Consider the following 14,081-nt stretch of genomic DNA (forward strand, 5'->3'; position numbering starts at 1 on the left):
CTTGGAAGGTGGTTATACTTCTCAGTCACTGTTCTTGCCTGTGAAGTCAAGACTGGAGTACTTGCCAATTCTTCTCTTGCAAAAGCCGTTCATCTGCTCAATACTGTGCATCGAGATATTGACATTTTTTCGTGCATATACGGGAATTCGGTTCTGTACGTATGGAACAACGCAGACATGTTAAGGTGATTTGTGTCTATCTTTTTATTAGGTTTTCATGTTCTAAATTATATTCGTATGTTTATGTGTGTGTGCATATATGTATTTGAATGTATGTATACGTATACATGTATATATGTAGATATTTGTATGTATTTAAAAAAAAATAATATGTTTTATGCTTTTGCCCATCGTGACACATTAGGTGAATTTGTCATGTCATGACGGTCTTAATTCGTATAAATAAATAAATCAATAATTATATGACATATGTATGAATTAATGCAAGGAAATGTAAAATCAAAGTTAAAGTTTCCATCATTTTCTCTGTATTATTTATGTACAATAATCGATACTTTTAGATTATTTCCAAATTATTTTTAAAATCGACAATATATTATAAATATTTGCTTATGTTTTTACAAATTTCTGAATAAGCCTAATAAACTAAAATAATTTAAGAATATTTGTGGATTGTCCACTAAAACGTCAATATTGCTAGTTCATTTAAAATTTATAGATTAAACGAAACACGATAACTGTATTTTTTTTAATGGGCCCACGGTCGCATTAGGCACGGGAGTTTCAGCCCATGGGCGACCGGATATTACCCAGCCTAGCTTTCGCGCCTATACGCTTAGGCGTTAGATCATTGATCGTCCGAGTGACGACCGGGGTCAGGTTGATCATCACGATTTAGCTACTGATGGTCTCCGGCATCACTATCCTTTATGGAGACGGGAGATGGATAGGGGAAGTGGAGGAAAGGGAAGGTAAACGATAACTTTATTATTGTCGTCGTGCAGTTTAACGTCAAACGTAAATTTGCATACGCAGTTTGTACAGAATTATTATTTATGTTGAACGCGTTGAGAGGTAGTTAAGCAATCCATTTCGTAAATGTATTGTTGCAAATTAATAATATATTATTGATAACTGTCTGATTTATAATGCTGCCAACAGGGGAAACTCTAATTGGATCATTCTTGTATGTCCAATATTGAATTTGACTAGTAAATAATTTGTGGGACATATGTGGATGATTATACACAGATTGGACCGCTGCAGTAGTATTTATTAAAGTTAGTTTTTAATTGAATTAGTTACATATTGGAAATTATATGATGCGAGTTACTGTTGGACGAAGTCCTGCCTGTCGTCGTTTTCGTGTGAAGGTCCGCCAGTGAATGTATTGCCCTCCACCGCCGTTACGTCAGTGCTACCAGTGTCGTCTAGTTTATTTGGCCATAGTAAATAAACAAATAAGCACCCCATAACATCATAAAATATAAGACAAAAGCTGGTCTAAATCGAGACAATAATAAATTTGAGTGATAATTTATTAGTGTTGGAGAAGAGAAATGTGCAGACTTTCAGAGGTATGGCCGTATATTCGACCGCTAGGATCGCCATAGACGCGATTTAAAAAGCGCAAATACGTGTGTTGCCATGCGCTTGAATCGGTCGACTTGAATCGTCGGAGGAAACTGTACGTATCGTCCCGGTCTTTCGACGCCTATAATAAATAGTATTGGCATTAGTTTTTCGCCTTCGTTTAACGTTCGCGTCGTTGTGGCGCGCGCGCCATAGATATCGATATAGGAAAGGTTGGCGGCAGCTGACGTCACATCCGCGGTGCGCAGCGCACCGACTGCTCGGCGACTGACGACTGGCGACTGACGACTGGCGATCGGCGACAGACGACCTGACGATGTACTGGAACGACCACTCCGGGGGCTCGGCCGCGCTGGGCGGCTGCCTCGAGAAAAAGGTACCTGTCCGAGAACGTTGACGTTTCGTAAACAAAGTGTCGATACGTCCACCACCTGACCATTTAAATTAGGGCTGCCCTATCTGATAACAGCTCTTTATTTTATTATTTCTTAGTGTTTTGTTTTTATTGCTTTATATTCTTGTCTAAATTAGCTTTAAAACTATCGTCTTTTATTCTTGCTTGTTTACAACTTGACGATTGATCCATTCTAGATAATAACGTATTATCTACATAGATTCAAACTAACACGTAACACTCTTTTTCGTGGTATATAAAGTCAATATTATATGACTTCAAACCTTTTGAGACATGGTTCAATTGTGCAATATATGCTTTATAATCGATAATTATTACTATAATTTATCAACTTATCTTTTGCCAGTAATTATAAAAAATTATTACATTATAAAATTAATTAATTTGATGTTTTCTTATATTTATTAGATTTCTAACCTGCATTTTGTTTCCAGTTATTGCTCTCTTATTCCTTTAATACTTCATAATTTGTGATGTTTTTTTCTTGCTATTATTTAAGTCTATATATTAATAAAAATAATTTATTTATAATACAGGATTTCACATTAGAAGAATTGCTCGATCACGATGATATCCTGCAAGAGGTTAAACTGCAAAACAAGAAGCTGATCGAATTGTAAGATCTAATTTTTTTATTGCAAATATTATGTAATCTGGTCCTATTGACACATTTTTTAAATTACAGCTTAGAGGAGACGGCTACCATAGAAAAATTGATCAACCTAGTAATTAAGGAGCCTGCGAACACAGACGATCCTGCTAATTCGTATAGGTACCCGGCGTTGGCTTGTGAAATCATAGCTAGCGGGGTGAATATATATAGTAATCTAATCAATCCATCAATATACCAAATAAGTTAAATTAAAATAATATTTTTGTTTTAGTTACCCAAAATGCTGTTAAATATAGTTAATAATAAACGTTTATTAGAGTTGTTATGTTCCTTTTTGGATTCGAGACCGCCACTAAATCCTCTGCTTGCGTCATTCTTTGCAAAAACAATGCAATCCCTTTTAACTCGGCATTGTGGCCAGGTAAACATATCTTACAAAGATATTTCGACTCAAATTCAGTATCTAATGATCTAATTTCATTGCAGGATTGCTTTACTTACCAATATACGTGCCTTCACGTGATGTTGTTTGTTAAATGTCCTACTAATAGGTTATTATCCAAATACCTCGAGCATATGGGAACGTCCGCCATAATGGACACCCTACTGTACACGATACAAATAGAAGAAAAAGAAATTAAGCAAGATCTTCTTAACGTAATTATTACTACGTAACTTAAAATAGGCGGTATTGTTAAACGAGTACTGAACGTTATCTGATTATTTTAGTGGTTAGATTCGCAAAACTTCATCGAAAAGCTGATCAGCATCATGTGCGGAAACTTCGATTGCATCGACATTGAGCATAAACTAGACGTTTTGGATAAGAAAAGAGAATATCCAGGTTTCTCAAACGATTCGTTGAACGAAAACTCGTGCGAAAGAGACGTCTCGCCTGACGACGATACTAAACTGTCTCAAGATTTAATCGACGTCGAAGCGAATCAAGAAATCATTACGGAAGTTGTGCTCTTGAAGGAACTGCTACCGAAGAGATTGATAATTGATATTTCGGAGAACTGTGCCTCATTATTGTGCGAAATCATTTCTAAAGAGAACGAACCGAATGATGAATTTTCGTTAGTGTATATGTATATATTTTTCTATTTTTATGTTACAATTTTGGTATTAATCGATACTGTTTACAGATCAGATTTGCTTCGTCAAAAATGCGGTTCTTCCGAAACCGTGCAGCACTTGCTAAAGTCGATGTTCGAAGCGTCGCCGTCAAATAGGCAACACACTGTTATAAACAGTATACAAGTTTTATTGACGATACTCATCGAAGGACCAAAGTGAGTTTGTCTCCTTCAAAAGATTTCCTTTTGCGTTATCGTTGATAATCCAAGTGGATTTTTAATTGTTGCAGTTTAATGAAGGAGATCTCTAATAATTACGGTCAGATTATTCAAATGTACTGCACGGCGGAACCCATTCTGCCTTATTTTCCTCGTTTGAAGGAAATCTTGTTAGAACGTCCAGATAAATTTATAGTAAGAAGATTTAAAATATATTTTTTTTCACTTTCTATGAACCTTTTTCTTTATAATCAAACAAATATTGCACAAAAGTTATATCAAAGACAATAAATCAGGGGTCAGACTTTGATCACATCAACGGCTGTCTTAATCTCAACCTGGTTGAAAACAGTATAATAATTAATATTAAAACAAGGACATTGATATTTCACTGACAGCTTCACGCTCATGATTTCATGCTACTTGTTCATAGAGAGGCAACCATAATGAGCATATTTTCTAAATCATTTACATGTGACCTGATCAAATTCGGTTAGAATAATTTCTGAATACATGCGAATTAAAGATGCAATATTTTAAACTAGTTTATCACTATGAAACCTCTCAATATGATGAAGAAATCCATATAGATAATCAAATATATGTGGATATCCTTAGTTCTAAGTGCTAAAGCTATCATAATTTATGACGAGTGAATATTTTTCAGTACGGTTATAGCAATGGTATAGAAACGCCCGTCGGAGCTCTCCGATTGTCTGTGATTCGTCTATTTGAAAATTTGTTAAACGTCGGTGGACCCTCGATTGCAATGGCTTTCGTAAACCACAACATACTCTCGCTGCTCTTGGATATGTTTGTCGAATACCAATGGAACAGTTGTTTGCACTCTTCCGTTACATCAATACTGTGCAAAATGTTTGAAGAGATACAACCCAGAGAGATGTTTAGTGATCATGTAAGTTAAAACTGCACACGCATATATATTATATCGGACGCGGGTGGTGAGATCGCGTGTTAAGTGACGAGTGAGGGAGAGATAAGAGCATGCGTTCAGCGTGCCTTTATCTCTACTTAACATGCGAGCGATCAATAGGGAAAGTATTTCACCGCCCGCCTCTGATATATATGTATATATATATAAATATATAATAAAATTACGATTATATTATTTACGTCCATTATTTTATAGATTTTCGTTGATTGTGCGCTGTTAGATAGAATTGTGAAAGCGTGGGAGTACAACGATGCATCACAGTAAGTATAGGCTCTATTCATTACCTAGTGTTTGTTGCAATGAATGATATAATTTTGTTATAATTTATAGAGTGTGCAATAAACCTCGTGCTGGATATATGGGTCATTTAATTAAGATTGCAAATCAAGTGAACGATTTTCTAACGATGCATCCATCAGTATTTGATAAAATTTCGGTCGAGACTAAAAAAGAGTGGTATTCGTTGATGGAGAATCACTTAGAACCGTTAAATAAAATTCAAAATATATGCTTAGTGAGTATCTTGGATCTTATATTTATGGGAATACTTTAAAGCTAATTATGGAATATTGGAGCATTTTCCATGAAAAGTTGCAAATAACTTGCAGTAAATTATTATAATAATGTTTTTACAGGGAGGTCAACATCCATCACTCGTCGATAATAATAACATGCTCATTGAACAGGTATGTAATATACGTACAAAGTATACCCAAAAATTTCCAAACTTAAGAATAATCTTTAGGAGAATGTTCTCTAGTTTGTAATATACTATACATCAGCAATACCCTAATTTTGAAAATTTTTTTGTGAACCCTTCAAATTGTTTAGTAAAAATAATTAATATTTTACTTAATTTACTGTAGGCATTAGGCGATAAAGATCCGTCAAATTCAAGGGAAATCTTCACTGATGAAAAGTTTCAAATCCAAGAGATTAGTTGCGAGGATGCAAGGTAAATATAAAATTATTTTTGTTTGCTTTTAAAGGTTTCTAATAATCGTTTTTTTATTTAATTTGTAAGGGATTACGATGTGTACCGCGCATCAGCAGAGTCATTCGCGTCGATATGTGAAAAAACATCAAATTCAATGGGCGACGATGATGCTTCATTAAAGCGCTGGAACAATTCCCTCCTTAGAGAGTAATTAATATTTTTCATTGTATTTATTTTTTAATCACAATCTTATAATATCCTTAAAATGGCAGTGCACCCGATAACGAGGGAAACTTTCAATGCGGTTCGAAGACTCCGGACGAGATGGCGTTTTACTGTATCGCATCGAAACTCAACGATGCAAAATGCGATATGAAAAATTATTGGATGTTGCAAAATGCTTGGTATATACAAAACTTAATATATGTATGTGAAAACTTTAATAATTAATAATTTTTACAGTGATTTCGATATGACGTATATGCAGTCTCTGATGAACGTTGAAAATTTATCTCGTAAGTGTGTCAATACTAATTTGTGTTTTTCATTAAATCGTAATTATATTATTTATTTTTATTTTTTAAAGCCTGGGAGACCAACACCAACATTCCGAATCAGAACGACGAGTGGGCCGACTTTAGTAATTGTGAAAACATTGCCAACATGACCGAATTTTCGGATCAATTCAACGCTGATCCGTTCGTTCTAAACAAAAACACTGCAGAATTTTCTGGTCAACAACAGCACAATGCAGCTACTGGCATGAGCAACATGTTTACGAAGAGCTCTGACTTTTTCAAGAGCGACACTTTCCGAGAAATCGAGAAAATTGAGAATGCAACGGCGGGCGTGTTTCAGTTCACCGCTCGATCAGAAGAGCAACCTGATGAAAAAGGTAGTATACTTAATATTATACGTAAGCGTGGAAATATACAATGTTTAACTGACGCAGTTTTGTATAATAAAATTAAATGGTTATCAAAAAAACAACCCCAATATCCAACATTTAAAATATTATTGTACAAGATTTGGGATTATTATAGTAAAGCATTGCACATATCTCTATAGAAACGTTCTGTATATTTGCATCAGCACTGATATTTTTTTTTATTTCAGAGTCTGATGTGATGCCAAGTGAAATTACCGATGAAATGCTGTCAACAATAATGACTAATATCACCCTCGACGTTTCCACTGCCGGTGTGAGTTCCGCAGACGGAAACTCGAACAGATCGGATAACGAGAATGTTGCCGCACAACCGTCGATCGTCAGCAACGATACAGTCAAGACTGCGACATGTGATAGTGCTGAGAATACATCCGTCAAAGAATGATTTTTATAACGTTCTAGCAATATCAAATTATACGTACACTGAAACCCCGAAAACTTGTGCCTGCGTTTTCCATTCCAATATTTGTTTTAACACGATCATATTTATGTTTTTTAATTTGCTTGATAGATTATGATTTTTTTAATAGAAAGGGCAATAATTAAATTAGATATCCAATTATTTTCATTGCACAATTTGGTTTGCATATTTTATTTTATTTTAGGGTTTCAATGTATATATTTTATGTGTGGGTGTTTTCTCCCAGGTGTGATATCAATCTATGGTTCTAATTTATATACATATATACAAATATTCCTCAGCTCAAGTGTGCATATTACGTAAAATATAAATATATTATTGAAAAAAAATATATAAATTACACATCATATAAAACGCATAGTATTTGTACAGTACATTAAATTATATAAATATATCATCTATCCTCATAAGTAAGGTGATATTTTTATAATTAACGATGATTATACTCATACTTGTTAAGGAAATCTTTCGGAGTGTCAATGTAATAAGTATTATTGCCGCGAAAATTGTTTTCGCACGAACATAAATGAATTTAAATAAAGATATATTTGTATTGAATGTTTTTGTAAATTTAGAAAATTCTGATTTGCAGAATTCGCTATAGTTCCCAATCAGTGCCTGCTCAACATTATTTTCCTCTATAAAATTTTATCGAATGAAATATTTTTTAATTCTATGTTTTTATTTCCATTACTGCTCATCGTGCCTGATTGTTAAGTGCAATAAATTAAAAATTGCATTAGTTGTATGTTTATAGGATTATTGAAATTAATAATTTTTGCTCATTTTAATTTGTAATAATATACACACACGCACTGTGTATGTTGTTTTATTTCGTTCTTCGTGTACTTTAAAAAGCTTGCCAAATTATACTTGTGCGTGTACATAAGAGATCTTGAATGGCCAAAATACTTTTTAAACTCTTTTGTGACTCTTATGACGCGTGTCCTTTGCTGTTAGATCTCGTAAGATTAGATTGTCTGTACAATAAATAACTTTTCATATCGCGTATATATCATATCATTGGTTAAATGTAAACAAATTGTCCGAATTCGTGCAAGAGATTGTTTTTAAAAATATGCTTTAAAAAGTAGGCAGAAAATTGGCTTAGCTCATCAGTTGTACTTTTTTAATTCAATCGAAAGCTTTGTGACAATCTCGCATTGTAAATATTAACGTTATGTTATATATACCAAAACGATTATAAAACATCATAGGTCACACTTGTTAGTTTTGTTGTAATACTTAAAGCGATTCGTTTATCATGTTGGAGCAATTTATGCTGTTGATTGTTATTTTGTAAGATGTGATAGCACTTAATATGATTTTTTTTATAATCAACGATAGTACATATTTTATAAGGAGTTGTAATATAAACTATTTTTTCACTTCCGTTAAGTGCAAGATCGATTGAATACCACAGTTTTTTAAAGCATCAATTATAGTTACATGTTTGAAGATTTAAACAGTATTGATTCGATCAGAACTGACCTTTTTTAATTATTGCATAACGTTATTATAAAATATATTTCAGTGATTGGCATAGTGATTATTCCTAGTTAATTATATAATTAATAAACGTCTGAATATTGTTATTGTTAATTTGTTGGTGAAGTTTGCATTTTCTTTTTAAACTATGAAACGAATTTTAATTTTTTTTAATAAAAGTTATTCCATTTTATTTTAACTTTTACAATCTGACAGTGAAACGTATATCGACAAAAATAACGAGAAAATCTATTTTAATAATAACAATACTTTTGCAAATTATTAAATACAATCCTGATGAAAATCGCAGAAGTGGATATTTTTAACATATTACATTTACTTAGTATTAAAGATTGAGCTTTATATTCAATAGGGTAATGACTCAAAAGGGAAGCACATTTTTGTTAGTTGATTATGTATCTTATTATATGGCGTTACCTTTACAAGGAATCCGTTTTTATTATTTTGTTTAATTGTTCCTTTGAAGAACAATCTTATTATCGATTGGAAAAGTCTATACGTATTAGTCGTTGAGAGCCTTATTCCCTTCTTAGAGTACGAATAAGAATGTGATGAAATATAATATGTATTTTTAAAAGAAATACTAAAAAAAGTGGCACTGCGTGTGCGTATTCTATTTTGTATTCACATGCTGCTCCATTTAATATTGAATAAAAAAATGCTGAAGTTATGAATACGATATAACTTTGTTAATAAAACATTTCTACTACAATTAATCGTTTTGCTGCCTTTTTAAAAATCCTTGAATATCCTTGATAATCCACCACATATCCCTTATTCCAATGTCAATAGGCTCTACATGGGTAGGCTTAATTAAGACCTGGTGTATATGAAAGTTAGATTGAAACAGTTTACGGTTGTTAATCCATTTATTTATTGCACTTGTGACAGTAATCTGTCTGCAATTAAGATAAATTTCCGAAGAAACAATATGACTCCCGGTTCTTCCTGAATGATTCTTTCCTGTGAGCATTGTCTCCCGGTTGGTAATTTAATCACTTGCTAGAAATAACTGGTTTTGTTGGAGTGTTTTTTTTAGCTATTTTTACATAATAAATTGAAAATTTATAAAAAAAATGCGCTAAAACGACCATTGATATAATAAATCAATATCAGAAAGTTAGTGTTATCTAAAATCAACACGCAAATTCAGTGACGTAATCTATTCAATACAAGTGTGCTTTATCTATCTTGTCACAATGAGCGTGTTACAGACAATAGATACTTTTATATCAAACCAATTTGGAGTTTGATATACTACTATATAATTAAACGGAAACTACATTATATATGATTTTGATATATACGATGTTTTGATCAAACTCAGACAAATCCATTTTGTATGGTCTCTAATATGCAGATCTTTTAAAATCAAACAATTTTCACATTCTCTTCTGACAAAAAATAACTTATTTCAAAACATTTTGATATTTAGCGATTACTGTATGAAGATTTGATGATTCTATAGCACCAATGGATGTTAATTTCATTTTCATACATATGCATTGGCTAACATAAAATGTCCAAAGTTCAAATGAAAATGATATAGAATACTATTTGACAATTTTTTTAAACTCATTTTGTAACCTAAAATATGTAAAAACCCCCCAATAACACGGTAAATTGGGGACTTGAAAATACTCATACAATTTTTCAATACGTACATACGAATCAAGCGCGTGTGGTGAGATATCCTCCCTTTGGCTCGCTCATATATAAAGTAAAGCAGGGGTTCCCAACCCCGTGCCTGCAGGCGCCATGGCGCCCGCGGACCGATTTGTGTGCGCCCGCCACTATTCGGCCGCAATAGAATTTTTTTCACAAACACTAATTAAAATTTTTAATTATTTGTTAAGCATTTACTACACTCTCTTGAAGTTGTCCGAACCGAAGCTACAACTGAAATCGGCCGAGATCGCTGACTTTTTTCCGATTATAGCTCCTGTAAGTGGCAAAAAAGGAATCTTTGACGAGTCAGGTGGTGCCCGCCGCCCTACCGATATTGTAAAATGCGCTCTAGGATACATAAAGGTTGAGAACCCCTGAAGTAAAGGATACCCTATTAGCATGTTCCCAATTTACCGTGCTATTGGGGGGTCTACTGTATACTCATTTAATTCTGCTTATAAAATATTAAGAACTCGAAGGATAGAAATTTGGCATACAGTAAAAAGTCATATATAGTTGTCATTATGGATTTTATACAAATTATACATCAGGATACATGTATGTGTAAATTAAATAATAATAATTATAATAAAAAACAATTTCTTAAATGAACATGTGTTAAGATCACTATAATATATTTTAATCAAATAACAAAAAAATGGCTATAAATATACATACATACTATTAAAACAACCTAATTCACGTAAATACATGTTTTTTTTCTTCATAATTCACATTGACAGATGACTAATTGGATATAACTATGAAATATAGAACGTCTTTGGCTATATCTATAAATGAAAATTACAATATTTGTATAATATAATATATACACGTATAATTTTAATCAATATATATATGGCGTGCTATTATCCCAAAAAAATAACGAATCAACCTTTGAATATTGACGATCAAATTGGTCGCATTACATGTAATCAGATGCAAATTACGTTTGGAATGATTATTCAATTAAACGTCCAATATGTTTAGTTATTCCGCATTTTACCCACTAAACCAAGTTCGATGAGAACTAGAGCATTTTTTTTTATAATGTCTTACATTAAATTCATATATAAAAATAAGAAAGTATCCAAATATATTCAGCACGCTTTCCCTGTTAGTTCAATTATATCAATCGCACACGGTTAATTTTCGATAATTTAAGATTGAGCTTTAATCACTGGTATCATCGATACATCTAAAATATAATATACGATTTCATAAAACGGATTCAAAGAATTGAGATTAAAAAAATATTCACAAAATCAGATCAGACAAATCTTCATTCTATTGGCACCATAAATGGATCGATTTTTGACTATAAAAAAAATATAAGTCGTAAATACAAAAAATATTATTTACAATTCAACAATAAATTATTGTATGTGTTCATTATCAATCGTGTATTGCGAAAGTTCGCAATTATCTATCACTGTTTGAACTTATATTTGACTCAAATTACAATTAAACTACCGTAAAATTATTTTATACCCTATTAAAAAAAGTTTATTATTATTTATATATAATAGTTACCTGTTTGAATGCAAATTTACCAATAACTACTGATAAAATATGAGTTTAAAATGTGTTAATATATGTAATAATTAATCGGATTGTTAGTTTTAACTCTTCGATGATTAAAATTTACATAATTGGATGGTTTATTTTATTAATAAGATTAACAGCAATGCGATTTCGCAGGCTCGGCTTCGATCAGATTAAAGTCAAGACCATTCGGTCTGTTAAATCCAGTCTTGATTCCATCCCAACCGTCTTCGACCTTGTATTCTCCGGTCTGTATTCGATTATACACTTCTTCCGTCACCACTGTGAATGCTTCTTCGACGTTCTGTCCGGTCTTGGCGGACGTCTCTACATGATGTAAACCTTGAAGAAAAAATATCTCCAATAATTATAATGAAAAAAAAAACAATGTTGCGTGGAATGAACGTATTCATAAATTACAAATAAATTACCATTTTGCTCTGCAAACGCTCTAGCTTCTTCGCACGAAACTTCCCTTCTCACTCCATTCTTCGCCCCGCTGCTCACTAAGTCTAATTTACATCCCACCAAAGCGAACACCGGTCTGTGGGGTTCTATGTGTCTCTTAGCTTCCATCATCCACAACGGTATGTGTTCAAAACTGGATCTGTTGCACACATCGTACACCAATAACGCTCCCACAGAATTTCTATAGTACGATTTTGTGATGGATCTGAACCGCTCCTGTCCGGCCGTATCCCACAGTTGCAGTTTTATCCTGGTTCCATCCTTGACTTCGATCAGCCGTGCGAAAAAATCAACGCCCACCGTCGGATCTGATAACTGAAACAACACATACATAGTTATAGCATGATGCGAGTTGGAAATATTCTCGATAGTTATTAACATATAATTGGGCAATTAACATATAAAAATATTGACCGCAAATTTGCAATCATTATCGACTGTATATAATATTTTAATGATCACCATATTGTACAATTATGTCCTGTTTCCCATCTTAATTTAAAAATTCTAGCTGACATTTAACTATGTATTTAATGCTCGATTAACATTCTTTACTACTACCGTGTTGACTTAGGAGTGGCGGTGACAAAGTTTGTCTACGTTTCGTGAATATAGTTGACTGATATTTGTTCAAATTTATAAAATATTTATTTTCTAGTATTTTAAAAAATATTTATTTTCTAGTCCCCAATTTACCGTGTTATTGAGGGTTCTAGGGTATATAGAATACATAGATTAAAAATAAGTAGTATTTACTGGGCTGTAACTACCTAGCGACAGACTAATTACAGCAAGAAAAAATATGTAATAGTATCAAATAAAAATAAGAAATTTTGACTAAAAAAATAAAATTAAAAATAGAAAGTGATTGAAAAAATAAAAGTCAGCACTGGTACCGTTGTTGGTAGATTTAGAGACACGTTTCGTATTTAGAATTTTCGAGATGAGTTCGAATATTCTGATAAATGATCTACATTGCCTCAAAATCCATGATTACGTAATAATAATAAGGATTGCATATTTACAATTTACTCGTACCTAATTTAATATTGTATTATTAGTACATCGTGAGATAACCCTTAAATTTTGACGTTTCATTTTTATATAAGACAATTAATAATCGCAAATTGCAATGCAATGTTAATGAACAATAAAAATGGTGTTATGACAGAGATTTTTTTATTTTTAATTTGGAAAACAAAAGGACGCCCATGATAGGTGCGCGTATATTGCGTCGTAACGTTCGCTCGACACGGAGATAAGCGCGGATCACTCGTCTGTACGCGATCTACGGTTACCGATGGGAGAGAAATACGACGCAATGAGCGATGACGGACAGAGAAAAGCGAAAAACGAAAAGCGGTTGACCCCGCACTATTAGCGCTGACCTCGGCGAATTTGCCATCGGTGAAGTATTTGAGCAGAGAACTCTTGCCCACTGTGCTGTCTCCGATCAAAATCAGCCTGAACTGATAGTCGAATATCGGGTCCACCATAGCGCTAGCGGAACTCGCGCAGCGTACTACTGCATCGACACTCGAACGTCGGACGGCAGTTCAAAATAAACATTGACGATAGCGCAAGCTTAGCTTCGCGGCTAACGAAAATAACGCTAAACGCAAAAATCACATTGTGTATGTATTTATATTGGTTTTTACAAATGTAGTTATAAAACTGGTCGACAAATGATCGTTTATATAACTTTAGTCTTTTGAGTTTTATTATGAAGTATATAAATACATTGTCTCT

General features: G+C 33.0%; 2 protein-coding genes across 3 annotated transcripts; one reads left to right on the plus strand and one right to left on the minus strand.

Annotated features, from left to right (window-relative positions):
* The first annotated feature begins 1,621 nt into the window (after nucleotides 1-1,621).
* On the plus strand, nucleotides 1,622-9,363 carry fmt (phosphatase 6 regulatory subunit 1-like protein fmt). The gene is made up of 19 exons (XM_088181797.1): nucleotides 1,622-1,648; nucleotides 1,750-1,930; nucleotides 2,506-2,585; nucleotides 2,655-2,778; nucleotides 2,854-3,003; nucleotides 3,069-3,239; nucleotides 3,312-3,661; nucleotides 3,731-3,877; nucleotides 3,952-4,075; nucleotides 4,548-4,796; nucleotides 5,031-5,095; nucleotides 5,166-5,349; nucleotides 5,471-5,521; nucleotides 5,702-5,790; nucleotides 5,860-5,979; nucleotides 6,045-6,176; nucleotides 6,235-6,287; nucleotides 6,359-6,667; nucleotides 6,889-9,363. Exons 2-19 carry the CDS (start codon nucleotides 1,871-1,873, stop codon nucleotides 7,104-7,106), a joined length of 2,676 nt encoding a protein of 891 aa, XP_088037923.1. The 5' UTR covers nucleotides 1,622-1,648; nucleotides 1,750-1,870; the 3' UTR covers nucleotides 7,107-9,363.
* A 1,469-nt stretch (nucleotides 9,364-10,832) lies between these two features.
* Rab39 (RAS oncogene family member Rab39) lies at nucleotides 10,833-13,882 on the minus strand. 2 transcript variants are annotated; one of them, XM_088181798.1, is made up of 3 exons: nucleotides 13,721-13,882; nucleotides 12,296-12,647; nucleotides 10,833-12,206 (listed from the first exon to the last, which is right to left on the minus strand). In XM_088181798.1, the coding sequence occupies exons 1-3, from the start codon at nucleotides 13,826-13,828 to the stop codon at nucleotides 11,998-12,000; spliced, it is 669 nt and encodes a 222-aa protein (XP_088037924.1). In that variant the 5' UTR covers nucleotides 13,829-13,882; the 3' UTR covers nucleotides 10,833-11,997. The 2 variants fall into 2 exon arrangements, with proteins under 2 accessions (XP_088037924.1, XP_088037925.1); XM_088181799.1 differs by lacking the exon at nucleotides 13,721-13,882 and adding an exon at nucleotides 13,371-13,655.
* Nucleotides 13,883-14,081: the final 199 nt, after the last annotated feature.

This window comes from Plectrocnemia conspersa, unplaced genomic scaffold (assembly GCF_051122295.1).
Source record: "Plectrocnemia conspersa isolate PC_06_02 unplaced genomic scaffold, ASM5112229v1 ptg000002l, whole genome shotgun sequence".
Taxonomy (NCBI): domain Eukaryota; kingdom Metazoa; phylum Arthropoda; class Insecta; order Trichoptera; family Polycentropodidae; genus Plectrocnemia; species Plectrocnemia conspersa.

Bases quoted from the DNA above. Each gene is read 5' to 3' on its own strand.
- Rab39 (XM_088181798.1), bottom strand. From the start codon at position 13,828: ATGGTGGACCCGATATTCGACTATCAGTTCAGGCTGATTTTGATCGGA. The intron at 12,648-13,720 runs GTCAGCGCTAAT...GTGTTGTTTCAG, and splicing joins CCGATGGCAAATTCGCCGAG to TTATCAGATCCGACGGTGGG. The intron at 12,207-12,295 runs GTAATTTATTTG...TTTTTCTTCAAG, and splicing joins AGCGTTTGCAGAGCAAAATG to GTTTACATCATGTAGAGACG.
- fmt (XM_088181797.1), top strand. From the start codon at position 1,871: ATGTACTGGAACGACCACTCCGGGGGCTCGGCCGCGCTGGGCGGCTGC. The intron at 2,586-2,654 runs GTAAGATCTAAT...TTTAAATTACAG, and splicing joins AACAAGAAGCTGATCGAATT to CTTAGAGGAGACGGCTACCA. The intron at 5,350-5,470 runs GTGAGTATCTTG...ATGTTTTTACAG, and splicing joins AAATTCAAAATATATGCTTA to GGAGGTCAACATCCATCACT.